We start from the raw sequence: 27,597 nt of genomic DNA on the forward strand, positions 1-27,597 counted from the left end.
ATAATCCTATTGCTTGTTTTCTCTAGGGGCAAAACTACAAAGCATTGCTTTGAATGACTTTTATAATAATTTCCTTCATTTACTTAAGTCCTTTTCTCTAAGGAGTTCAAGGCATTTCTTAACCAAGTTTTAAATTAAGTTTTAATCTCAAAATGCCCTTGAGATATAGGTAGGTTTGTGAAGGGATTATTATCAAGCAAGCAGATCATATTAAAAAAATGAACATGTCTTGTACTGATATAATTATTTAATTCAATAACTTTGGTTTCTATTTCATGACATTAACCCTGTGTTTATATTAATACTACCTGAGAATGGAATAAATAGTGGAAAATGATTGTATGTAAGATGTCTTACAGGGCATGTACTTCACTAAGGGTTTAGAATATTTTTACACTTAAGTAACACTATAAAGTTATAATTTTTTCATTTTTATGAATGAATTTTCAATATTTGCCATCATGAACTCTTTAAGTTCTGAATAATATGAGTAAATAAGAATGCCTTTGATAAACAAAACTTTGAGATATATATATTTATATTTTTATATATGTATGTGTTTACAATATACACACACGTATAGATGACATATGAGGTAATTCTGATTGTTTATATATACACATCTTTGTTTATATGAGTAAATATGTGTGCATGTATAACACATAAAAACAAAGTTATTGGAAATGTATGATATTTTATAGTTAAATTACATAAACAAATATTTGTTTTGTGTAAAACCAACAGTAAATAGTTAAAATTATTTGACTCCTCTTTTAGGAGGTAAGTGTAGTAAGTGTGTTGAAGAGAAAATATATGACAGATTGCTATGGTACCACAAGCTTAATGCAATTCCCAAATTGCTTTTGAGATTTAACTTTTTAAAGATATATCATTTTCTCATGCTTTCAAATTTTTAACTTGGCTGATTTGTTTGCTTGCTTTTATTGCAAGTGTGCCAATTCAGAATTCAAAGGGAAAGAAGAAATAGAACCATGACCCTTACTGTTAAAATATTTCCGTTGTTTACTCTGGAAGCCAAATGATTTAGAGTTGGGCTTGGGAGACTGTTTTGGAAGCCCATGTGAAGCTAGTTCACCAGTCTTAGCTTCTCTTCTTCTATTAAACTGCACTGCAGTCAATCAGAACTGGAAAGGAAATTAGAGATGAAAATATCGGAAATTCCCACCTATTCACTGGCGATTGGAATAACGACTCTGTCAACCTGAAGGGATTATTGTAAGGCTCACATATCATAAAATGTGGAGTCGTCAGTATACTCCTATAGACAGGGAGAGGTTATTTTTGCACATAAAATCTGTGAATGATGAAGAGATAATATGAGCAGCCATTTTTACAGAAAAAGAAACAGAGGCTTATGGAGTTAAATAGATTATCTAGGGTCACCAGCATCAGTGTTCATCCTTGCTTTGTGTAGCTTTGGAAAAGGAATCGTTATTATTGATTTTAGATAATTCAAGGAAAATAAGAAAGGATGAATTAAGGAGTTTGGAAACAGGGCCTCTATGGAAGCATTACTTTCACTGGGTACCTCCTGTGTCTGACTCTGCCTAGTGTTTTTGCACTGCCTGGAAAATGTGAGTACTTACTGAAGACGAGACTGGGTAGGGTCAGTTAGAGTATTGAAGTTTTCACAGCTGTGAATTGTGCTTCCTGTAGCATATTAAAAGGAGCAAAAGGAAAGGAAATATCTAGGATCTAGGTTAAACCTTCACAAAGCTTTCCTGGCTGTTGAGCTGAATCACCACAAAGATATTAACAAAGGCCAGTGGGGTCTTTTTCCCTGCATAAGATAACACACAAGTTAGGCTCCCCAAGGTAGGTAAACCCTGGTCTTCTTTGGCAGTAGGGGAGCCTGGTTTAGATGATATTTGCCTTTTGCTTTTGAAATTTCATGCCGTTACAAAATGTTCACTGTTGTCCAGGATGGAATACTTTAGAGAGCACAAAACAACAGATTTTAAAAATAAGTCACATGGCTATATACAGGTAAAAGCAAGATGCTATTTACTGGAACACTATTAAGAAGAGTGCTTAAACTTGCAAATACTTTGTTCCTAGTTCTGAATGCCAGCTGATGCGTCCAGCTTTAGTGATGCATGACTCATCTTCTGAGGGCCCTTAAGGCCTCTGTTGTTCAGAAAATGCAGCCCTGAAAGCTTTTATGTAGAACTGTTGTCTCCTTCAAGCTCAAAGACAGTTTCTCCTTGACCAGTTTTTCCTTGACATAACATACTTAAGTGCCACAGCATTTATCAGGTACGCCCCCTCAGGTTTGAGTCATGCTATTATCTTTTATTTAACCATTGAAATATTTCAATCTGGCCAATCTGTATTGTGTATATTCCATGAAATGCTTCTTGAGCCGTGAGATGCAGCCTATAATTATTGAGGTCTTACGTATGTTTATTTTTATAAAACTATTGTAATCATTATAAAACATTTTTTGGAGGAACACATCAAGTAGGTACTTTTGTGAATATTCTAGATCATTTAGAATCAACATGCCATATTTATAAGTGCAAAGTATATATTCTGTTTTTCCTTTCAAATGTATTTTATGCTGTTTTTTCTTTACCAAGTTTTGCCGTGCATATTATCTCATTAGGTTCTCATAATCACCTTTGAGTTAGTATGACAGGAATTGTTATTTCCATTACTCCGATGAGAAAACTGAAGTTTAAATATCTAGAATGCCATGTCAGTAGTTGCTTGGTAATAAGTGGTATAAAAATCTCTTTTGCTTTTTCCAATCTTGGGAGCTTTACCCTATGCCATAGTGTTTTGAGATTTAGGATATTTGTTTAAGGGGAAAACATAGCTTAAGTGTTTGCTTCAAGTATGTAATAATGTTTGTTTAAAACAAGAATTAGGGTCTATAAACACGTATTATCTGAATAAGTAAATCAGGTAAATAATTTAGAGAATATTGCTTTTGTCTACAATTTTGCCTGGTAGAACGTATTGAGTTTGCACAGTTTTTTGCCATGGAAATTCTAAAGGCAAAGAAAAAAGCACTGGAGAATGAAGACAAAACTGCAGCAAATGGGTCAAAAACAACCATGGCACTTTTAAAAACTCTTTGAGTCCATCGAATTAGTAAAATTTCCAGCCAGACTCACAGAATTTGCTGTATGTTGTTTTGTTACTTTCTTGCAGTTTTGTTACATATCTTATCTCTCCAGAAAGATCAAAATAAACTCTTGAAAGCTGGCACCCTATCCTTTATTTCTTTTTTTCCTTATCACACTACCCTAGAGCTCATTTCTATAGTCAAAGGCAATTAAAAAACATCAGTCCATTAGTATTAGTTGAAGTTATTAATTTAAGAAAGATTTTGCTGGCCAGGCGCGGTGGCTCATGCCTGTAATCCCAGCACTTTGGGAGGCCGAGGCCGGTGCATCACGAGGTCAGGAGATCCAGACCATCCTGGCTAACATGGTGAAACCCCATCTCTACTAAAAACACAAAAAAATTAGCCGGGTGTGGTGGCGGGCACCTGTAGTCCCAGCTACTCTGGAGGCTGAGGCAGGAGAATGGCGTGAACCCGGGAGGCGAAGCTTGCAGTGAGTCGAGATCACCTGGGAGACAGAGCGAGACTCTGTCCAAAAAAGAAAGATTTTGCTGTAAAACCCCATTATTTAAAAATATTGGTAATCGATTCCCTAGGTCAGTGCTGGTAGTTAATCTTCAACTTTGGTATCTAGTCCAGAGGCTGTACCAACCTGCTGTCATAGAATTCTGATTATAAGTTCCAAAGGATGGAAATAGTATCTGTTTATATAGTGCCCCAAGTGACAGTGTTCAAGTATGAGTGTATACTTGATAGATTATAAACACAAATCAATAGCAGGTTTAGACGAGTGTCTTACAGCCCATTAAAACCTGCCACTGGGCTTCGGGGAACCCACGTACTCCCTTGAATTTTTTCTGTCCTCAAGACTAATGTTAGCGTCAGATATAATACCCTCTTTTCCTCCCCACTCTCCACTCTTGAATTCTCTAAAAAAGATGACATCGTTGTCTTTTGGTATTAAGAGTTTTATTGCATATCACCATGAATAGAGGGAGAAAAACAACAATTTCTTTTAAATGAAGAAGATTAAAATCTTGTAAAGTCCCTAAAGAAGTGGCCTCTTTCCTTGACTTTCTGTAGTTGATAACTTTAGCTTTCTACTCTTTCTCCTGAGGGCGGAACTCACCAACCCACTTTCCTTCTTCTCCTCCTCTATTGGAAAAATGCCATATGGCTCTTCTATCCCTCAAAGTTCCCTCTTTGTGAATTATATTGTGATCAAAAAGTTAGCCAATTCAGGAAAAATAATGGATGACCTCAAGGAGTCAATCAACCCCACTTTTTAAAAAAATTTATTTTAAGTTCCAGGGTACATGTGCATGATGTGCAGGTTTCTTACATAGGTAAAAATATGCCATCATGATTTGCTACACCTATCAAACCATCACTTATGTATCAAGCCCATCATGAATTAGCATTTTTTCATGATGCTTTCCCTCCCTGCCCACAACAGGCTCCAATGTGTGTTGTTCCCTAGCACGTGTTCATGTGTTCTCTTTTTTCGGCTCCCACTTATAGTGAGAACATGCAGTATTTGGTTTTCTGTTCCTGCGTTAGTTGGATGAAGATAATGGCTTCCAGCTCCATTCATGTCTCTGCAAATTACACGATCTCATTCCTTCTTATGGCTTCATAGTATTCCACGGTATATATGTACCACATTTTCTTCATTCGATCTATCATTGATGGGCATTTGGGTTGATTCCATGTCTTTGCTATTGAATCAGCACCTCTTATTGACTCCATATTGAACTATAGTGAACACACTGAGCTTCTGCCTGTCAATTAAGTTATTCATTCTGTAAGTATTTATTGAGCACCAACCAGGTACAGGCACCATTCTAGATGTTGGAGATATAAGAGTGAATAAACCAAAGATCTCTGGTTTCACAGAACTTACATTCTAGTGGAGAAAGAAAAACAATAAACACAAACAGATGTTAGGCAGTGATAACTGCTGTGGAGAAAATAAAGCAGGTAAGAGAGGTGGAGATTGCTATTTTATATGGCTCATTAAAAAGATCTGTCTGATAACATGATTTTTAAACCGAAAAAGAAGGAATGAGGGGGAGTTCCAGACAAGGGAAGAGCAAATACAAACTCCTGGAGGAGGCAGTATCATAGTGTATAAGCTAGAGTAGAAAGAGTGAAGGGGTGGAAGGGATAGTACTGGGAAATAAGACTGGAAAAAGAGAGGCTGGTTAGGGATATGAAAGATCAGGTCATACAGCACCCTTATAGGTATTGCTTTGTAGGCACTACAAGGGCTTTGAACTTTACTCTCAGTAAAAAGGTGAGGCATTAGAGAGATTTCAGAGCAGAGTTGACATGACTTGATGTAGAATTGGTGGACATCATTTAGGAGATGAGTGACATGACTCAACTAACACTGTGGTTATCTTCTGATTTACTCAACTGGATTGTGAGCCTCTGAAAACAGGGGGTATATCTTACTTATCTCTATAGACACTAGAGTTCCTGACATAGACTAGATCTTAATTGGCAAAATGTCTCCAGTGAACATCTGGTAGAGGTGTGCTTCAGAGTTGCAAAACAGTTATTTTGTCTTTCAGGCACTTCAAAAATGTCTATACCCAGTGTAAATCAATTTTCAGTATATTCATGAATTGATATTTTTGATTTGGAGAATCTTCTCATTTTTCTTCTTGTGCCCTTTGTGCTGGCTATGAGAGTCATTACCTTTTTTATTTTTCCACATAGGCTGGAAAGAAAATTACAAAACTGCTTTTTCTGGCATCATTAGAGGGTCATTTGCATCTATCAATCATGAGTCTGACTATTCTATGGATTCTATAGTAGATAAAAATGAAAGAAGGGCCTCGTAAGGCTAGTTTAGTTGTAATATTGCTGCACAATGACAATCTCATGGTAGTTCAGTTTTATAGACTCCCCAAACTTGATAAATCTAATTTTCTCTATGTTTGTTTGGACACAGATGTAACAAATTAGATTGTTCGGAATTAGAGAAGTTGTTCTTTTTTTTTTTTTTTTGAGACGGAGTCTTGCACTCCAGAAGTTGTTCAGGAGAACCTTTACTTGAAGTCCAAAGGTACCAGCAAAGATCACTACATGCAAAGATGCAATATAGATTAGGAATTAATAAAGCATAGTCTGTTTTAAAGCCTCTCCTTCAGTCTGGAGACAGAAGACAAGGCCAAATGGATGTCTCTGGAATGATAGACTAAGAAAGATCTATCTCTACATGAGCTGCACATTTTAATGTATTGAGTTCAAGTCTAGTGTCTTTCAACTTTTAATGTGTACATGAATTGCTTAGGGATTTGTAAAAATGCAGGTTCAGATTCAGTAGGTTTAGGTCGGGCACTGAGCTTTGGCACTCATAACAGGTTCTCAGATGATGCTGATACTGGTCTACAGCCTTCATTCTAAGGGTCAAAGTGCTAGCAGACAATGTCTTAATTGGATAGAACATTAGTTAACTTTTTGTTGCAAATGTATATTGCATCACCATTTGACATTGTGAAACAAGGTATGAGGAATAATTGAGGGGAAGTTAACTAATATTCCAAGAGAGACTTATGTGTGATGACAACAGTGCCAGTTGCTTCACATATGCTGTTTTATAGACTTTCTAAGTGGCACTTTGAGACCCTTGTTTGGATGATGGATTTGAATATGCAGAAATAAGCCTTTTGCTGTAACTCTGTGTGGTATAATTCCTGAGGGGTCAGAAAGGTAAGTAATAAAATGTGTCATTACCCATTACTAAAGGACATAGTCATGTATTAGAATTACAACCCTTCAACAGAAGTTCTACACAGGTTGAATGGCTTTTCCAAGGTAATACAGTTTATTAACAACATTGCAGAAACTAAAATCTATGTCCATATTGCTCTCCTTCTACAGTATTATGCTACTTCATGAGAGTAAATTTTTAACCAAATCCAGAGACACAGTGGAAATTTGATGTCTTGGCCATGCAAATTATGGAGTATTTTAGGAGGTGGTGAAGAGGTGTGTGTGTCTGTGTGTATATGTGTGTGTGTGTGTGTGTGTGTGTGTGTGTGTGAAGAGAGTGGATGTGTGGATGTGTATAGTCACCAGGAACTGAAAACATTAGAAAACATTAGGTCCTAAATGTTCTGAGAGTATTTAGGATGGCTAACGAAAAGAAAGTAAAATGGCACAGAATGAGTTAACAATGGCCAAAATCAAGGATGAGACAGTTGACCGTGGAAATAAAATAGAGAAACAATATATTTTAAAGGCATAAAAAATATAAAAATTACAGGAGCTTTGTTGTTGATTAGACAGGATAAGTTACAGAGAGGTGGATATTTAACAATGATTTCAAGCTTCTATCTATTCTATGATGTCACTCTTCCTCCCTGGAATAGGCACAGAAGTGATAAAAATCACAGGCATGATGATCAGACCAAACATGGATTTAAACCTTAACTTCGCATGTTAACTGCATGACTTTGGCATCTGACTTATTACTTTTAAATCTCCCACAGAATTTATAAGAAATTGATGAGATGATCTATCTAAAATATTGAGTTCAGTTTTTGATTCTATATTGATAGAATATAAAACCTGTGTCTATGAGACAATGATAGTGTCATTAGCTGCAGTAGGTCCTCAAGGACTTTGAAGCTGGTTTTGAAGCACATGAAAAAGCATGAAGAAGGTGCAGAGGCTACCATGCTGATGACTTGTTAGTATACCAAGGTCTGTGGAGAGTGCATGAGGTTCAGAATTGGGACACTAGCGTTAGATTTTTAACTGGACCATCACTGAGAGATGGCTGGGTTTGAAAGGTGTGATTAAAGATTATAGGATGAGAAGTATGAACAATGTCAAAGGCAAACTATGTGTAGTCATCTTTTGCCTAGAGTTGGCTTCCATATCTATGAAGTATTGACTACTGGGTAACAACAAATTAAGGTTGTAGCAGCAAAGAACAGGACTAAAGAAAAAGGGAATATATACAATGTAAAAATCAGGGAAACCATATGAAGACCAAGTAAGTAAATAGAATGAGGAAAACTCAGAGTCTTCACATAGTCCAAACCTGGGAACACAGGGTCCAAGAAAAGAACATGTGGAAAATCTGGCAGAGTGGAGGAAACGGAGGAAAAATTATTGTCTAATTGTCAGAGACAACCATCAAATCCAGGAAACTCATAAGAACTAAAGAGCTTAAAAACTGGTGGAGAAGAAAATATGAAGCATCAGTAACAGACTCTGATACTGAATATATCTGATATCCAACCAACCAGAAGAGTCTGTCTTCTGATGTCACCCTGGAAAGGACTGATCCCAAGACAGATGATCTGAGTGGAAGGCTCTAGGCCAGGATATCCCCAAACATCTGCCTGCTTGCAATAAAGGGACCCAAGCAGTCATGTTTCTCTGGCAGAGATTATCCTACCATCCGAAGTGCTGCTGGTTAGATTTCTTCTCCCTGCTTTCATCTTTCTGCATAGTGACACCAAGCTTAACCCCTAAAGTACAATGTTAGTTTTAGAGCCTTGTAGCCCCTGAGTCCTGGAGTTGCATTTATTTTCTGCCTCACAAGGGAGTAGAAGAGAAGGAGAAAGTGCAGGAATAGGAGAAGAAGAAAGAAGAAATAAAGCAGGAAGTCAAATAAAAAAAAGAGACAGAGGTGTGGAAAACTTTGAATCATGGCCCAGGTATCAGGCATCTCTGTAATTACAGGTGGCTATAGAAATAGGGAACTGCCTGGACTTTTTTTTTTTTTTTTTTTTGCAGCACTTAATGAAGGAATATTGCTCTCATGTGTATACTCTATGGCATTACTTCATGCACAATTGGATGTTACTTGTTCATTCTTCCCCTTGAGAAAAATCAGAGTTTCTTAAGTGGGAGATATTTCTCAGTCTGGGGAAGATAGAGACTTGTCTCAATCTATATTTCCCCAGTTGTCATAATATATGAAAGGCCAAATATCTGTTGAATAAAGTATTTCAGAGCGACATTTATTCAAGACTCAAAATATATCAGGTGCTTTATAGAGCAGAGAGATAGATGTAGTCCCTTAAGGCTTAACTTGTGAGCATCAGAATTGACTGAAAAGAGCTAATTTACCATTTTCCAAAAGGAAATGGGGTTGAGAAGAATGATTGCAGCAAAGTGCTTAAACAGAAAGAGCATCACAGCATTTTATTAAATTATTGTTTGGGATGATTTTGCAAACATCAATCTTTCTGTGACATTTTACGGGGTAACAAGATTTTGGTGTTTGTGAAACATCATTTTGAAATTACCCCAAACTAGAGTTCTCCCCCGTCTCTCTTTGTCAAATCGACACTGGGTACAAGCTTAAGAATCTCGAGTGACTCATGTATTAGCTAAAACTCTTTTGATTGCAAGTTACAGAAGTAAAGTTGAGTTAAACAAAAAGGTGTGTGTGGAGGGAATCTAGTGTAAAAGAAAAGGAAAGAACCTCAGGACAGGAAATTCATGTAGACCCCTGGAATGTTTAGGAAGTAAATTCTGGAAAGCCCTCTGGTGTCTCTCCTTTCTGGGCTATACCTCCATGCACTTTGCTCTATCCTTGATCTCAGCATATCTGCCTTTTAGGTCGTGTTAAGGCTTTCCTGTAGCTTCTACATGACATACTTTAATTTCAGTCTCCCACAGTTACTGCAGAGCAGTTTAAATCCCTGTTCCACGTTATTGGGAGAGACAATCTCTTTGCCACCCATTCTCCACTCTTTTAGGTCAGAAAGCCAGCCCAGTTTATAATATGAACATGGCATGTGGGGGCCCAGCTTTGTAGATTTTGGGGCATGGAGGGTGAGCAGTTTCCAGAAAAAGAAAGTTGTCATGGGCTTGGTGGATATACCAAAGTCATCTATGCTATCATGCCCAGAATGCTGCCTGACACAGAGAAGACTCTCAATAAATATTGAGCATATGAAGTATTTGTTGACCAAATGCACCAGCAAGGGTAGAACATGTTTGCATTTCGAATGTTACAAGAGTAGATCTTTATGAACTGATTGCTGTTATAGTTAAGTTTTAACTAAACTTATATTAGTTAAAATCATTTGACTTCAGGCTGTTTTTATGCATTTGTGAAATCATTTTAAAATTAAAAAAAAATTTTCTGTGAGAACAGCATTGAATGACTTAACAATACACATCTTTGTTCATTTTAATAGTTTTTTTTTCCTGTTTTTTAAATATTTATTTGACATTCATGAAGACTAAGCCTGGAGTAATTCGCCCAGTACCTGTAAAATCCAGAATATTACTGAAACAAGAGGAGGAAGTCTACGAACCCAACCCTTTCAGTAAATATTTGGAAGATAACAGTGACCTCTTTTCTGAACAGGTGAGCGTACACAAGAGAAAATGTTTGCTATTTTGATAAATGACTATATAAAATAAAGATGTCTCTATGAATATAGTATGTGTGAGAACATGTTCATTTGATTGGAATATATTTGGTAATGAAAATGCTTGCATAATAAGTAGAAGTTCCTAAATAATTCAAGAATAATATTTTTTAGCATTTTAATGTGTGTGTTTTTTTTTTCTTCTAAACCTTGTCTATTTAGTGCTGGTATTGTTTTGGGGACCAAGATGTTACTCTCTATAAAGACATCATGAAATCACTGATTGGATGGGTCATATAGGTGTGGCATTCTTATTTCTAAAATCCTGCTTCCAGCTGGGTAAAGTGGCTCATGTCTGTAATCCCAGCACTTTGGGAAGCCAAGACAGGAGTATTGCTTGACCCCAGGAGTTTGAGACAAGCCTGGGCAACATGGTAAAATCCCATCTCTACAACAAATTAAAAAAAAAATAGCTGGGTATGGTGGCATGTGCCTGTGGTCCCAGCTGCTTGGCAGGCTGAAGTGGGAGAATTGTTGGAGCCCAGGAGGTCGAGGCTTCAGTGAGCAAGTGTTCATGTCACCGCACTCCAGCCTGGGTGACAGAGCAAGACCTTGTGTCAAAAAATAAAATGAAATCTTGCTTCCTTTTGAAGAGATGGAATATTTTAGATTTGATATATTAAAGTTGACAAAAGTCCTGTTTAGATTCATATTAACACAGAGACGATGCAGTCTCCCAGATTGGGCAGTAATAGTAACAGAATCAGGGCTCAAGTCATACTTAGGATTTGTTGTTCATTTTGTTTATGTTTGAAAAGTCTATACTAGATTCCCCTTATATATTATATATGTTGAAGGAAGTATAATGGAGAATTGTCAATGGTGCCTTATATTTGTGAAAAATATGAAAATACACATTTATGCAATATAAAACTTCATAATGAATAGCAGAGATTTTAAATCTTTATTTTTCATATTAAAATGCAGCAAATATTATGGGCTATATATTTTATTGAGAGATTGAAATATGAAATTAATAAGCAATGTAGGATATTCAAAAAACTTTCTGAATACAGTCAGGACATGTAAGATCATCATATTTTATAATCCATAATAAAATAGATGTATAGAGGAATATAAGGTGTTATGCTCTTTTAAACTTTTAGTTTGAAAATGATAACTAACAATATTCTTGAAAATATAAACTATATTTAAATTTATATTTATAAAACATAAAGAATCTCTTATCTGACGTGTTAGCTCTGTGACCCTGGGCAAGTGGTTTCATCTATCTAGGCTCTAGTTTCTTTCTTTCTTTCTTTCTTTCTTTCTTTCTTTCTTTCTTTCTTTCTTTCTTTCTTTCTTTCTTTCTTTCTTTCTTTCTTTTCTTCTTTTTTTCTTCTTCTTCTTTCTTTCTTTCTTTCTTTCTTTCTTTCTTTCTTTCTTTCTTTCTTTCTTTCTTTCTTTCTTTCTCTCTCTTTCTCTCTTTCTCTCTCTCTCTCTCTTCCCCTTTCTCTCCCCCCCTCCCTCTCTCTCCTTCTCTCCTTCTCTCCTTCTCTCTCTCTTTCAGATGGAGTCTCACTCTGTTGCCCAGGCTGGAGTGCAATGGTGCCATCTGGGCTCACTGCAACTTCCGCCTTCTGGGTTCAAGCGATTCTCTTGCCTCAGCGTCCCGAGTAGCTGGGATTACAGGTCCCTGCCACCACTCCCAGCTAATTTTTGTATTTTTAATAGAGACAAGGTTTCACCATGCTGGCCAGGTTGGTCTCAAACTCCTGACCTCAGGCGATCTGCCTGCCTCAGGCTCCCAAAGTGCTGGGATTACAGGCATGAGCCACCGCGCCCGGCTGGCTTCAGTTTCTTAATGCATAAAATGAGGTGTTCAGATTAGGTACCTCTTAAGGATCTTTTAAACTCTAAAATTTGCCTTACTTTAAATCTATGATTAACCCTAACTGGGTCTGAAATCCCTATGTGACCTTGAAAAAGTTCATTACAAATACTTTTTATGATTAATTCTAGTTTTTATTTACAAAATTCAGCTGAAAATATTTTCCATTGATTTATATACACTTTGTGAGAAGGCTATGATTTTGGTAAGTCTGAATTTTTTAGAGGGCATTGATATGATAAAAAATGATAATTAGAGGCAATATTTTAATTTTGTGGAATAAAATATAGACCTCAAATTAAATTAAACAGGGAAATCTTGTTGATATATAAGGTTGCCTTCACTAATTCCACACATAACAGAAATGGAAACTCCTGTGGGGAAAACATGTTTTATCATTAACAGAAGCACTTACGAAATATCTATTGCTTGCATGACACTAATATTTTAGTGGCTTTTAATATGAAGTTTTAGACAGTATGGGATAATTATAAAATGTTTATAAAAATAATTTAGCACTTATATGAAAATCAAACCACTAACAGTTAAATTTCACATATTATCCATGTAAACTACTTTGTTCAAAATATGATCCAATGCTGGAAAATAATAACTTTATTCTTCTGTGTGAATATGAATTCATGCATTTTACTTCAAGCAAGATTCTTTGTAGAATATCAAGTTAATCTGCCTGTAATTTACAACATGTACTGTCTACTGAAATGATAAATCCCATTTTCAAGTGCAGAAAATTCTTATCATTAAAAATAATTGCCACTTCTTTTCATTGCTTTTTCTGACTATAAAGTAAGTTTAAAGCTCTTTTTATATCATAACATAAATCTATTTATTTCTAAATACTTGACTGAAAATTTGACCTATTTTGCAAATCTTACCTTACCACAGATCTAATCTTATTTATATTTTCTTTCAACCAATTTGTCCTGGTTTGTATCCCCATTTGAATGTGGAACATGAGAAGTAATAGCAGACAATGCATTGTCAGAATTGAAAGAAGCCTAGCATACCACTTAAAAGTGAATTCCAAAGGTCCCCTGGCCTTATTCATTGACCTGGCATGAAAGGGAAAGATAAGATAGAACCTTGGGGCCACTGAACACCTGGGAAATGGCATGCATTATCAACTGGCCTTTTTATGTTGAGCTTTAACCATCATCTCATTGTGTCCAGAATCTACAATGGAGGCAGATACCAAAACAGCTCTCAAGGGTAGATGCTTACATCTACTTAAAAAATAAATTGAATAATAAAATGTATAATTTCAGCATTGCTACTTCATCAGAACCTCAACAGAAGAAAGTGTACTCAAATTCAGTTCTAGTCACTATTGTCTTCTCTTACACTGTTGCCACAGAATAAATTGAATGGTTCCAAACTCAGCTGATCTCATCCACCCATGTAATGGAAAATTCTTTAGCCAGACAGTTGGGCCAAATGGAAGTAGCTCACATTCACTAATCTGCCTTGTACTGGGGACAGTTCCACATGACAGGAGATGTTGGGTGGGATTGTTAAGTCAATAAATTTTTCCTAGCAGCTTCATTGCCATAAAATATGATTTCTCAACTCTGTTACAAAATATCAGACAATAAAGATGATAATGAGACTAGACAGAAATGTATTAACTATAGTTCAAAAAGGTGCAGCTGGGCAACCTTTTGACCTGATTGTGAGCTGAAAATTTGCCTGGAAACAGCTGCTGAGTTCTAACAGCCAAGTTTGAAACCAAATGCATAATCAAGTAATCGAAACTTACTAGCCAACAACTTTTACATCAAAGTGGCATAGGCCAGGAAGCATCATTGCATTTTAGATGGTTGTTTTTTAAAAAAAAAAAAAACCTTCAAAATGAAGATTATGCTTTGCTGAAATAGTTGAAATAGTCTTCATTCATTATTAATTAATGATTAATCTTCATTCATTATTCTATTAATTTATTATTGTGCCTATTTGTGGTGCTTTTCAGTTATTACAAAATGTCCTCACACTTTGCCATAAGTCTATGGATTTAAAAACTATGGTGATGTGTTTAAAGCATATTTTTTATTGATAACTAAAGGTAGAGTTGGAAAATAATTAGCAAAATTCATTGGACTAACGGGCATCCAGAAGACGTTCAGGCTCAGAAAAGCAATTTGCTGATGAGATTGAAGATACTAAAGAGCTGAATGGTATTTAGTTTATTCTGACTATTTATGAGCTTGCAAAATATATTGATTGTTTTCTGATCATTTAATATGTGTAATTAGATAAGAGGATTTCATTGAAGATTTGCGGTTCAATATAAAAAGGCAATAATTCACCTCATTTACATAAAGTGCTATGTAAAAATCCTCCCTCTTTCTTTATAAATTAATAATGCAACTCATATAATTAGATATATTGTTACTTTCTTAAAGCCCTAAGGAATTGTATGAAAAAAGGTTTTGGATAGAATTAAAGGGAGAATATTGTTTCATCTGATTTTCCCGAAATATTTTTCTTTCTTTTTCCATTTATAAGAAATAACACTTTCCAGCATATATGCCTCTTAAAATTTATTTTTCTTCTACTCTGTTTAAATGGGAGAGAGAACATATTTTCCATGAAGATGACCATTTAGAGAATTTTCTCCACGCTACCTCACAGAGAACATAAAAGAGTAATTATAGAGAATTTTCTTTGTTGTAGTAGTTCATTCCGCTTTTCTTCTGAGTTTTTTTTTAGATGTCTGACTTGCCTCTCTTCCCTACCAAAAGGACTATGCTTGACATTCAACTTTGATGATTATGTCAGTGACTTTCAGGTTTCTATCTAATGATTCATCAAGTTGTATTTCAACTGTGACCTTCAACTTCCCTTCCTTATGTCACCCACATGTTAATATTACAGGGCACATACCTTTGTCAAAGGGGAAACTGACAATACTGCCTTTTACTTTCTCTGAAAAACGCTGACTTTGTCACAAACTACCACTTTTTCAACATTGGTTTCTCAATCAAGATGGTCCATATTCTTATGTCATAAAATTATATTTTGTCATTGCTAACATTTTATTAAAAAATACTTTGGGGTAAATGTTTAAATGAACCTTTTTAGGTGTAGAAATGACTAAATGGCTTGCTCGATTGTTTTAACAAGAGGAAAGCTGCAATTTCTTGCAGTGTTACTTTGCTTTGGGAAGGTTTATGAACACAGATTTGGCTTCTCTAAGTTTTGCCATTTTGTTGTTGTTGTTTATTTAAGGAGTGAAATCCTTGTGAGTTTTCTCTATTTTGCCTTGCTTTCTTCCTTTATAGAAAAGAGATAATAGACAATTAGCATAAACAAGTTACGTTCTATACATAACAGACAAATTACTGTCAGCACAATAAACTAGTTTCTTAGTATATATCTTTTTTAAAAATTATCTTTTTGAGACAATATTTGCCTTTTCCTCCAAAATATAGTTAGATAGGCTCATTTCTTCTTACACAGAATTTCCAGCACCTCTGCGCCCCCCTTTTTTTTGCCATTTCTTTTCTCTTGATTTTATGTATACATCAAGTTTGGAAAACTGTAACCTATGCTTTAGATTATTTTGTTGCAGTTGTCAGTTAATGGGAATTTCTTTTCCATGCCCCTCTTCAGCTGCCTTATGTAGGAGTAAAAATCTTAGAGATTTTTATTTGCTTTTAAAACAGCAAACACCCAAAGAAGACCTATTTGTCACTTCTATCATAATGGTCTGAAGCATTATTTGCTTAACAAATAGTTGGTGGATATGTAGTGTCTGATCATATCCCAATGTACTGGGAAAACAATGACCTTTTGAAAGTTTTATGCAAATGTGTTCTATGTTTTGTTAACATATGATGTTCCTATGTTTTTTATTCAAGGGAGATTGGCCACTGCCATATTTAGAACCTCTCATACAAAGTACACTCTAGTTTAAAAATAGGTCTTTGTTAAATAGAATTTTTTAATTCTTTATAGGTTTTATCTGAAAGTATTAAACAACATTTCCAAAGAGAGAGAGGACATCTATATAAAAATAATTTTAAATAATATCCAAAATAAATGTTATTCTGAGATTAGAAAGTTAAAAAATTGTGTTTGTTGGCTGCGTGCAGTGGCTCATGCCTGTAATTCCAGCTCTTTGGGAGGCTGAGGTAGAAGGATTGCTTGAGCCCAGAAGTCTGATACCAGCCTGGGAAATATAGGGAGACCACATCTCTACAAAAAATTTAAAAATCAGCCAGGTGTGTTGGCAAGCATTTGTAGTCTCAGCTACTCAGGAGGCTGAGGTGGGAGGATGGCTCGAGCCCAAGAATTCGAGGTGGCAATGATCTATAATTTTGCCATTTCACTTCAACCTGAGCAACAAAACAAGACTTCCATCTCTTATAGAAAATTGTTTGTTTGTAAGAAAAAAATGTGCATTCATATGTTTTGTTTCACAAGAGTCTCTATCTCAAACCTTCTCCTCAAATTTTGAAACGAGATTAGCCTGTGTATAGAACCATAGAGGGTAACAATTACATACCTTTGGCATGTGGGTGAGAATCTTGAAGACATTTTTATTTGCCAGTTTATGTACCAAATTGTCTTATAATACATAAGATATTTTTGATGAAACTGGTGCCCTTCTCCAGATACACTCTTTACAGTAATCCCCTCCCTCCCTCTCTACACAGTTTCAATTCTACAACTGCCTTAAAATGTTTTGTGTGATAGCTGTTAATAAGTATGCTTAGGAAATGCAATAAAAGATATTGGCTTGTGATTTTCTTTTCTGTGCTGTACATTTGTTTTGGCTCATGAGACATGAGATCAAGGTAGAATGCATAGAGGAGAACATCACAAAAATTGGGGGTATTCTTTGAATATGAATACTAAGTGTCATGCACGTCCATGTGAAGAGACCACCACACAACCTTTGTGTGAGCAATAAAGCTTTTTTTTTTTTTTTTGAGACGGAGTCTCGCTCTGTCGCCCAAAGCTTTTTAATTACCTGGGTGCAGGCGAGCTGAGTCCAAAGAGAGAGTCAGCAAAGGGAGATAATGGTGGGGCCGTTTTACAGGATTTGGGTAGATAAAGGAAAATTGCAGTCAAAGGGGATTTGTTCTCTGGCGGGCAGGAGTGGGGGATTGCAAGGTGCCCAGTGGGGGAGATTTTTGAGCCAGGATGAGCCAGGGAAAGGACTTTCACAAGGTAATGTCATCACTTAAGGCAAGGATCAGCCATTTTCACTTCTTTTGCGGTGGAATGTCATCAGTTAAGGCAGGGCAGGGCATTTTCCCTTCTTTTGTGATTCTTCAGTTACTTCAGGCCATCTGGGTGTATACGTGCAAGTCACAGGGGATGCGATGGCTTGGCTTGGGCTCAGAGACCTGACATTCCTGCCTTCTTATATTAATAAGAAAAATAACATAAAATGGTATTGAAGTGTTGGGGCGGTGAAAATGTTGGGGGGTGGTATGGAGAGTTAATGGGCGATGTTTCTCAGGGCTGCTTCAAGTGGGATTAGGGGTGGCGTGGGAACCTAGAGTGGGAGAGATTAAGCTGAAGGAAGATTTTGTGGTAAGAGGCGATATTGTGGGGTTGTTAGAAAGAGCATTTCTCATATAGAATGATTGGTGATGGCCTGGATGCGGTTTTGTATGAATTGAAAAACTAAACGGAAGACACAAGGTCTGTATAAGAGAAGGAGAAAAAACAGGTATTAAAGGACTAAGAATTGGGAGGACCTAGGACATCTAATTAGAGAGAGCCTAAGGTGGTTCAGCGTAAGGAGTGTCCACACAGGAGCTCAAATGTACCCTGTAGCATTCTGAGGACAGACCGAATTCTGAGAAAGGAAAGTGGTAAAAGTATTCTCTAGTCCTTTTTAAGTTGGGAACTGAGCTTGGTGAGGTGTGTCTTTAAAAGACCATTAGTCCGTTCTACCTTTCCTGAAGATTGAGGACGGTAAAGGATATAAAAGTTTCACTGGTCAGGGTCAGTCCAAGTGAAAGCAAAGAGAAGCTGGGATGAAGGGTGCAAAGGAATAGTAAAGAAAGTATGTTTGAGATCTAGAACAGAATAATGGATTGTGGAGGGAGGTATTGAGGACAGGAGAGTATATGGCTTTGGCACCACAGGGTGGATAGGCAAAACAATATGGTTGATAAGGTGCAGATCTTGAACTAACCTGTAAGCCTTGTCTGGTTTTAGGACAGGTAAAATGGAGGAATTGTAAGGGGAGTTTACAGGCTTTAAAAGGCCATGCTGTAGCAGGCGAGTGATAACAGGCTTTAATCCTTTTAAAGCGTGCTGTGGGATGGGATATTGGCGTTGAGTGGGGTAAGGGTGATTAGGTTTTAATGAGATGGTAAAGGGTGCATGATCAGTCGCCAAGGAGGGAGTAGAGGTATCCTATACTTGTGAGTTAAGGTAGGGGGATATGAGAGGAAGATGCAAAGGAGGCTTTGGGTTGGGGAGAAGGGCAGCAATGAGATGTGGTTGTAGTCCAGAAATAGTCAGGGAAGCAGATAATTTAGTTAAAATGTCTTGGCCTAATAAGGGAGCTGGGCAGGTGGGGATAACTAAAAAGGAGTGCATAAAAGAATGTCGTCCAAGTTGGCACCAGAGCTAGGGAGTTTTAAGAGGTTTAGAAGCTCTTCCCACAACAGTTATGGAGGCAAGGGAAACAGACCCTTGAAAAGAAGGTAATGTGGAGTGGGTAGCCTCTGTATTGATTAAGAAGGGGACGGACTTACCCTCCACTGTAAGAGTTACCCAAAGTGTCTGTGATGGTCCAGGAGGCTTCTGAGGCAGTGGGGCAGCATCAGTCTTTAGCTGCTAAGCCAAGAAGGTCTGGGAAGGAGTCAGAGAGGCTTGGGCCAGAGCTCCAGGGGCTCTGCGAGTGGGCGAGTTGGACAGTCCTATTTCCAGTGGGGTCCCGCACAGATGGGACATGGCTTAGGAGGAATCCCAGACTGCGGGCATTCCTTGGCCCAGTGGCCAGATTTCCAGAACTTGTAGCAAGCTCCTGGGGAGGAGATTCTGGAGGAACCTCTGGCAGCTGCGGTTCAGGCATTTGGAGTTGTGTGCGGGAGATGTGGCTGGGGTTTGTCTCACAGTGGAGGCAAGGAATTGCAACTCAGAAATAAGTTGCTACTTGGCTGCCTCTACTCTATTATTGTACACCTTGAAGGCAAGGTTCATTAAGTCCTGTTGTGGGGTTTGAGGGCCGAAATTCAATTTTTGGAGCTTTATTTAATGTCAGGAGCAGATTGCATAATAAAATGTATATTGAGAATAAGATGGCCTTTTGACCTTTTAGGGTCTAGGGCTGTAAAGTGTCTCAGAGTTGCTGCTAAATGGGCCATGAACTGGGCTGGGTTTTTCATATTTGATGAAAAAGAGCCTAAATCCTAACTGATTTGGGAAAGTTCAGATAAAGAAAAAGGAGCATTAACCTTGACTATGCCTTTAGCTCTAGCCACTCTTTTAAGAGGAAATTGCTAGGCAGGTGGGGGAGGGCTAGTCGAGGAATGAAACTGTAAGCCGGACTGAGGGTGAGGAGGGGAGATAATAAAAGGATTATAGGGTGGGGGAGCAGAGGCTGAGGAAAAATTGGGACCTAGCTTGGCCTGGTGAGGAGGAAGAGGTCAGCTGGGTCTGTAGAAAAGGAAGATTAGAAAGACTCAGCGACGCTTGGGTTTGGGACTGAGGGGACAGGCAGGAGGGAAAGAAGGAAGATTTGGGACGAGTTGCATTGGGAACAGAGACTAGGGAGGGACCGATGTGTAAAAGAATGCCTGGATGTCAGGCACCTCAGACTGTTTGCTCATTTTATGACAATTATTTAGATCTTGTAGGATGGAAAAATCAAAAGTGCCGTTTTCTGGCTATTTGGAACTACTGTCGAGTTTGTATTGGGGTCCAGCGGCGTTGTAGAAGAAAATAAGGCATTTAGGTTTTAGGTCAGGTGTGAGTTGAAGAGGTTTTAAGTTCTTGAGAACACAGGCTAAGGGAGAAGAAGGAGGAATGGAGGGTGGAAGGTTGCCCATAGTGAAGGAGGCAAGCCCAGGGAAAAGAGAGAGTAGAGACATGGAGAGAAGGAGTTCGGGGGTTCTTACCCTCCAGAAAAGCAGGAAAGGGATCGGGGCATGGAGATAAGAGGTTGGGGCACAGAGATAAGAGGTTGGGGCACAGAAATAAAGGGTTGGGGCACAGGGATAAGAGGTCAGGGTGCGGAAATAAGGGGTCGGGCGGTTCTTGCCCCCCAGAAAAGCAGAGAAGGGGTAGAGATAGGGAGAGAAGGGGTCGGGGTTATTCCCCACCCCCAGAAAAGTGGGACTTGATACTAAGGGTGAAGGACCAAGGCAGGCGTCCCTGCGTGGTCAGACACCTCTGAAATGTGGGTGAATAATCAGAGAAGCATCCCCACAATGATTAAACACCAAGGGAAGGCTGCCTTCCCGAGTCCGTGACTGGTGCCAGAGTTTTGGGTCCACGGATAAAATGCGTCTCCTTCATCTCTACCAGAAAAGGAAAGGGACTGAAATTAAGAGAAGGGAAAGATTGAAGTGTGGTGTCAAGATTGACAGGAGAAAGAGGTTGAGGAATAGAGAGAGAGAGTAAAAAGGGGCCGCTTACCCGATTTAAAATTGGTGAGATGTTCCTTGGGCTGGTGGATCTGAGAACTTAAGGTTGTAGGTGGATCTTTCTCATGGAGCAAAGAGCAGGAGGACAGGGGATTGATCGCCCAAGGGAGGTCTCCTGATCCGAGTCACGGCACCAAAATGTCATGCACGTCCATGTCAAGAGACCACCAAGCAGGCTTTGTGTGAGCAATAAAGCTTTTTAATCACCTGGGTGCAGGTAGGCTGACTCTCTTTTCAGACTCAGCCCACCTGCACCCAGGTGATTAAAAAGCTTTATTGCCCACACAAAGCCTGTTTGGTGGTCTCTTCACACAGACGCGCATGACACTAAGTTTAATGTGTTTAAAAACATTTGACAATCTCTCAACCTTGGAGATATTGGCATGTATTTAAAATGTGTGTTATAGACAGATTTTGAATGAGGACAAACCTAAAATATGACAAGATACACAAGTTTGAAGATGAGTTATATGAAGATAATTGGGAACCTTCTCTTCCTTTCTGTGACCCAAGATAAAATATCTTAAAATAAGCAATTGAGGCAGGAGAAACAATAAATCCTAAAGAGAAGAGCAACCAAAAGAAGAATAGGAGAAGCAAAGATCTAAAGCTGGTAATCAAACTGTGTTTTGAATTCCACTAAAATAAAACAAAAGACAGCTTGTGAAGTTCAGCCTATGGAGAACAGAATCAAGCTAGTGATGCAGATCATTTAAAATAAATGTATAGAAAGAAAACCCCAAGAATTATTTTTTAAAAAGAAATGTATTTTTGTCTATTTCAAAGACTTCATGGAAAGGGAAACCTATACTAAGTTTGTAAGTTGAAAGTTGGGTGTTTCTTTGGGGATGGGATTACTGGTAGGTTTTAGAGTTTTTAAAAATAATGTTCTAATTTTCACAAAAGGGCATTCTAAGTGGAATTTAATCTATTGTAGCTCAGGCATCCAAATATCAATTTTCCTTATGAACCGTAAGATCTTTAATTTTTTTAAACTTTATTTTCTCTTGAAAATAAAAAACTACCTTTGGTAGTAAATAAACAGCTTACCAGGAGTTGACTTGTGTAATTATTTTTATTTCAAGTTGGGAGGGCTGGGTGCAGTGGCTCAGGTCTGTAATCCCAACACTGTGGGAGGCTGAGGCGGGTGGATTACCTGAGGTCAGGAGTTCGAGACCAGCCTGGCCAACATGGTGAAACCGCATCTCCACTAAAAATACAAAAAATTAGCTTGGCATGGTGGCAGGTGCCTGTAATCCAGCTACTCAGGAGGCTGAGGCAGGAGAATCACTTGAATCCAGCAGACAGAGGTTGCCATGAGCCAAGATCACGCCATTGCACTCTAATCTGGGCAACAGAGTGAGACTCTGTCCCAAAAAATAAAAATAAAAATAAATGAAAAGAAGGTTGGGAGGTTTAGCATATTTTATCTGCAAAAGGAAAGCAAAATTATATGATGTTTATTACACTGGGTTAAGTTCAAAAAAATAGAGTTGTTTTTCTCTCTCTTAAGCCTAGGTCTCCATGAATTGCTTGTGGTTGAAGACTGGCCCACTGCAGGGCATGGTAGAGTCAAGCTAGTTTAAATTTCCCATGTCAAAAACCACATGCAGGCAGGATCTGATGACATGATTCATTTTTATGCATAATAGAACCAAAGGAAAACTAGGGCAGCTTGGTTTTGCAGAAACAGTTTTGAAGTGTGTATTCTGGTTGTGACATTGTGGTTAATCACCTCTACTCTGTGCATTTGTGAAACCTGAATCTCATCAGTGAAATGAGGGAAGGGAACCAGATCAGTGATTCTCAACCAGAGATGATTTTACAACTGAGAAAGTGGGGTGCTACTAGCATTTAGTAGGTGCAGGCCAAGGATACTGCCAAAAATCCTACAATGCCCAGTACATTCCCCGACAACAAAGAGTTATCCAGCCTCAAATGGCAATAATGCTGTCATCGAGAAACCCTGGACTAGAACATCTCTTGGCTCTCTCTGCTCCAGTACTACGAATAATGAAGCTCATTACTTTGTGCCTGCCAAGGGCAATTCAGTTCAACCAACATTGATTAGGTGCCTTCTTTTTGTGTTTTAACTAAGAACTTTTCCCTATTTGACATACAAAAAGAAGGTAAAACTCTATCTTTGGAATTCCTCATATTCCAAATATTTTCCCATGTAGCTTCTACTCATGGTAACCTTGTTTGATAAGGAACATACATTTTCATTGATTCCAGATATATCAGCAAAATTATGGCTTTTCACCTTTCTAGACATTTCTTCTTTCTTACTATGTTTTCCCAATTATTAGGCTCCAAGACAATCAACTAAAAGGGAAATTTGAAAGAGTCAGGTTTGTATAACTCTTAAAATCCATATTGTTGGATTAAGTCATTCCTGGTATTGGACCTTATTGTCTTCACCTGCACAATGAGAGTGGCGTATAATGCGCTCCTTGTATCCTGAAATTCTGTGTTTATGTCTTTATAAACTATTGGAGCCCTCCTGATATTTGATGATTAGATAATTCAAAAAAGAGGGGGTAAAACAAGTATTATTTAGGTCACAAGTTGGGAGAGATGGAAAATCTTAATTTATTGTTTAAGTCAACATCATGACAAATACCCACCTCTATAGGGTTTACCATGATGTGTGTGTGTGTGTGTGTGTGCCTGTGTATGTGTATGAGCACAGGCTTGCCCTTGCCCCTGCAATTTGGTTAGAGCAATCTGGGGTAGAGAATATTTTTATCCCCTTTCTTTAAAAGTCAGTTTCTATTCACTTCCTATTTCTATTGCGAAATCATCAATATGATTTACTGCCACTATTTCCCTTTGAATAATTATAATTTTGTTTTGCTTTGCCTTAAATTAAAACCCCTAAGAGATAATTTATTTTCAAAATTAAATATATGTGTGTATGTGAAAGATGATTCAATACACACACATACATACTTAGTAGTTTTTTAAAGGGTCTTGGCATTTGCTACTTAAGTTACTTTTTATTGCTTTTTCACATTGGTAAATTTGTCAACTATTTCTGCTGCAAATATACTGAATAAGAAGGCTAACTAGGCAACCTAAAATTTAGATGAAGATACTTTTAATAATGAAAGTGAACATGCCTTTGCACTTCCCTGTTTCTGGATTTACTGTCTCAGCATTCTTCAAGCTCAGAGGACACCATGTTTCGTTCATGTGTTTCATAATTATAAAAGACTCTGGGTTAATCCTTGCAATAAACTTTGGGGATAATTTTTGCCTTTTAAATCTCTCTCTGGGAAGTGATGTGGGACTTACAAAGGCTCTGTATAAGAAAATAATTCAGTTGTAGAACATCAAACTTTTCACTTAAATCCCTTGTTAAAACAATAATAGATTCAAAGAACAAAAGGTCAACATATTAAAAACTGTAAGATCACTTAAAAATATAATACTCAAGTGTGAACAATATAAATGCTTCATTTAATGTGTCTAAATGTATAGATTTGGTAACACCAAAAAGTTGTAATGCTATAATAAAAGCATATCTCAGTCCAGGCTTGGTGGCTCACGCCTATAATACCAGCACTTTGGGAGGCCAAGGTGGGCGGATTACCTGAGGTCTGGAGTTCCAAACTAGCCTGGCCAACATGGTGAAACCCCGTCTCTACTAAAAATACAAAAATTAGCCAGGTGTGGTGGTACGTGCCTATAATCCCAGCTACTTGGGAGGCTGAGGCAGGAGAATTGCTTGAACCCGGGAGGCAGAGGTTGTAGTGACCCGAGATGGCGCCACTGCCACTGCACTACAGTCTGGGCAATGGAGTGAGACTCCATCTCAAACAAACAAACAAACAAACAAACAAAACAAAAAAACCCCAGCATGTCTTGTATGTATGAATCTGTTCAGAATTTCAAAATTGTGAAAGTTTTTTTTAATTCAAAGATATCTACATGCTTTTCGAATCAATAAAGTCATTAGCGGATGCTTACATGCATTGTATCTCCACTTGAAAATGTTACACCAAAATAATAAAACCAGGGTCTATTCTGTTTTCCTAACAAAGATATGGTACTTTGACTACCCGACTGCCATAGGAATGAAGAAGAGCGTAGCCATTTATTTTTTATGTGCTTTCATAAAGATAATCCTATTTCTTTACAGTAAGTCACAAATCTGCAGGCAGCACTCAAGTAACACATTTTCAAGCAACTTATACTTACTCACTTAGTATAATTTTCTACCATTCTCTGAAATGGAACAGCTCTTATGCTCCGAGCATCTCTTACAGTTTTAAAATCCAGCTAGTTTTTGAAAATCTTCTTTGAGATGTGTCAAAATGACATCTGTCAGAGTCCCTTCTGTAAAAGTCCCCTTTGTAAAAGGCTTTCTGCCAAGACACACCCAGCAGCCATTTCTAGTCTATGATTTCCGCACCAGATTAGTCACAGGGGAACTTGTGAATTGGTCCATTTATTCTAGATTTACTTGACAATTGCTGGAAAAATTCTCTCTAATCTCTTATTCCCCAGATTTTTCAGGGATTATCTTCACCACCACCACTTCCACCCTGGGAGTCAGCTCAGTGCTGACAGTGGTCACAGGGACCTTGCCTAGTGCTATTGAGGCTTCTGATCTTCTTGTTTTCCTCCATTCCCTCCATCTACCTGCTCTCAGTCCCAGCACAGTTCACACGTTCGTACTCTGATTAATTATGTTCTTTTCCAGAAGTTTGATGTCCTAGGTCCTAGGCTTTTGAAACCCCATTCTTTTTTTGTCAAAGTATTAACTCTGCCATGGGTTTCCAAAATCTATTTTGAAACCCAAACTCTACTTTTTCCTTACTTTTTTCAATTCTGCTTTAACATTTTAATCCAGAAACACGAGGATGGAATTAATCTTTAGCTGCCTGGGTTGACAGAAGGAACACAGAACACAGGACTATGAGAAAGACAAAACTAGAAAACATTTACGAGCATGTGGTCTCCGCAATGCTGAGTAGTGAGTGCTGTGGTTTTATGCTGAATGGTGCTGCTACTTCTCTGTCTACTTAGCTCCTTTCCTCTACACTTAATATTCAGGCATTTAACATTTGTACCAGGATCTGCAACAGGCCTGGGTGATTCCCCAGGAAATAAAAGCAGACAATATCCCTCCCTCATGGAGCTTAGATTCTAGTAAGTTCTCAATATTCTGGACCTTGGTCTCTGTCTTTTTGCTCCTATTTGTAACCTTTTCTGCACCCTGTGTACTTCCTCACTAAAAGCTGTCCACTTAACACTCAGGCTACACATTCTGTGGCCTCCTACTGCAACCTACTGGTCCTTGGGTCCTCTGATCATTGAGGAACCCTATCCTGGTGGCTAGTTACTGTAGCCTTTGACTTTCCTACTTCCTGAAAAAGGGAAAAAGACGATGATAGAATTAAATGGCAAGAACAGGGGCTCTTATGATTTTTGAAAAAAATCAGTCCTTACTGAACTGATTTTATCCTACAAAAATGGGGCTACTAATCATCATTTCTAATGGAATCCATACTAATATATATTTGTGATTTTTTTTAAGTATAATTTCTTTAAATTTTTTCCAAGTGCTTTCATCTTTATTATAGTATAATTGACAAAAATTGTACATATTTAAGATGTAAAATGTGATGATTTGATGTATGTGTACATTGTGTAATGATTACCACAATCAAATTAATCAATGTAACTATTAACGTACTAGTTACTCTGTGTATGTATATGGGAGAAGAGATGAGGACACATAAGATCTATTCTGAGCAAATTTCAAGTAAAAAGTAAAATATTGTTAACTGTAGTCACCATGCTATACATTAGCTCTCCAGAACTTATTCCTTTGATAACTGAATGTTTATACCCTTTAAACACCAGTTTTCCTTTTCACTTAAATCCCTTATTAAGACAATAATAGATTCAAAACAACAAAACATCCATTTCAACCAAATGTCCATTCCAACCTCTGGCAACCACCATTCTACTCTTTGCTTCTCTAATTCTGACTATTTTAGATTCGACTTAAGTGAGATCATGCAATATTTTTCCTTTTGTGACTGGCTCATTTCACGTGGTATAATATCTTTGGAGTTCATTCATGCTATTGAAAATGGCAGGATTTCTTTCTTTCTTAAGGCTGAATAATATTTGATTGTTCAACACGTTTTATTTATTCATTTATCCATCAACAGACACTTCGGTTGTTTCCATATCTACTTGTTAAGAATGATACTGCAATGGTTAAATGAAGTACTCACCATCAAAGGGCTCTAAACACTTAAATGTTTCTTGTTATCATTTCCTTTAGAATCACTGCAATTTTGGAAGAAAGGAGTTGATTTCCTGCCAAAGGGTCAACTGAATATATTGTCTTCTTTCTCTCTCCCGTTATGAGCAATTGTAGAAGCCTATTTTTTATGGATTTTTTTTTGACTTCTTCAATTTTAATTGCTCCTCTCTCCTAAACACCTCCAGATGGGAAATGAAAGACCAGAATCAAACTATATGTCTAGAAAAACATAAAACTCAGCATTGTAGTCCTCTGCTGCTCACTGTGATTGATTATGGAGTAGCTTTCTTTCTTTTCCCTTGAGTGTACCTCCATCAGATACTTCCATGCTGATCCATGCCATC

General features: G+C 37.6%; 1 protein-coding gene across 15 annotated transcripts in view; it reads left to right on the forward strand.

The window, feature by feature from the left end:
- MLIP (muscular LMNA interacting protein) overlaps positions 1-27,597 on the forward strand; it is a 257,064-nt gene that overhangs the window by 180,508 nt on the left and 48,959 nt on the right. For all 15 annotated transcript variants that reach the window (XM_050789010.1, XM_050789004.1, XM_050789008.1 and 12 more), the window contains one exon: positions 10,311-10,439. In XM_050789010.1, the coding sequence (XP_050644967.1) occupies positions 10,311-10,439 (129 nt within the window). The remainder of the gene's footprint in view (positions 1-10,310; positions 10,440-27,597) is intronic.

Source organism: Macaca thibetana, chromosome 4 (genome assembly GCF_024542745.1).
Source record: "Macaca thibetana thibetana isolate TM-01 chromosome 4, ASM2454274v1, whole genome shotgun sequence".
NCBI lineage: Eukaryota > Metazoa > Chordata > Mammalia > Primates > Cercopithecidae > Macaca > Macaca thibetana.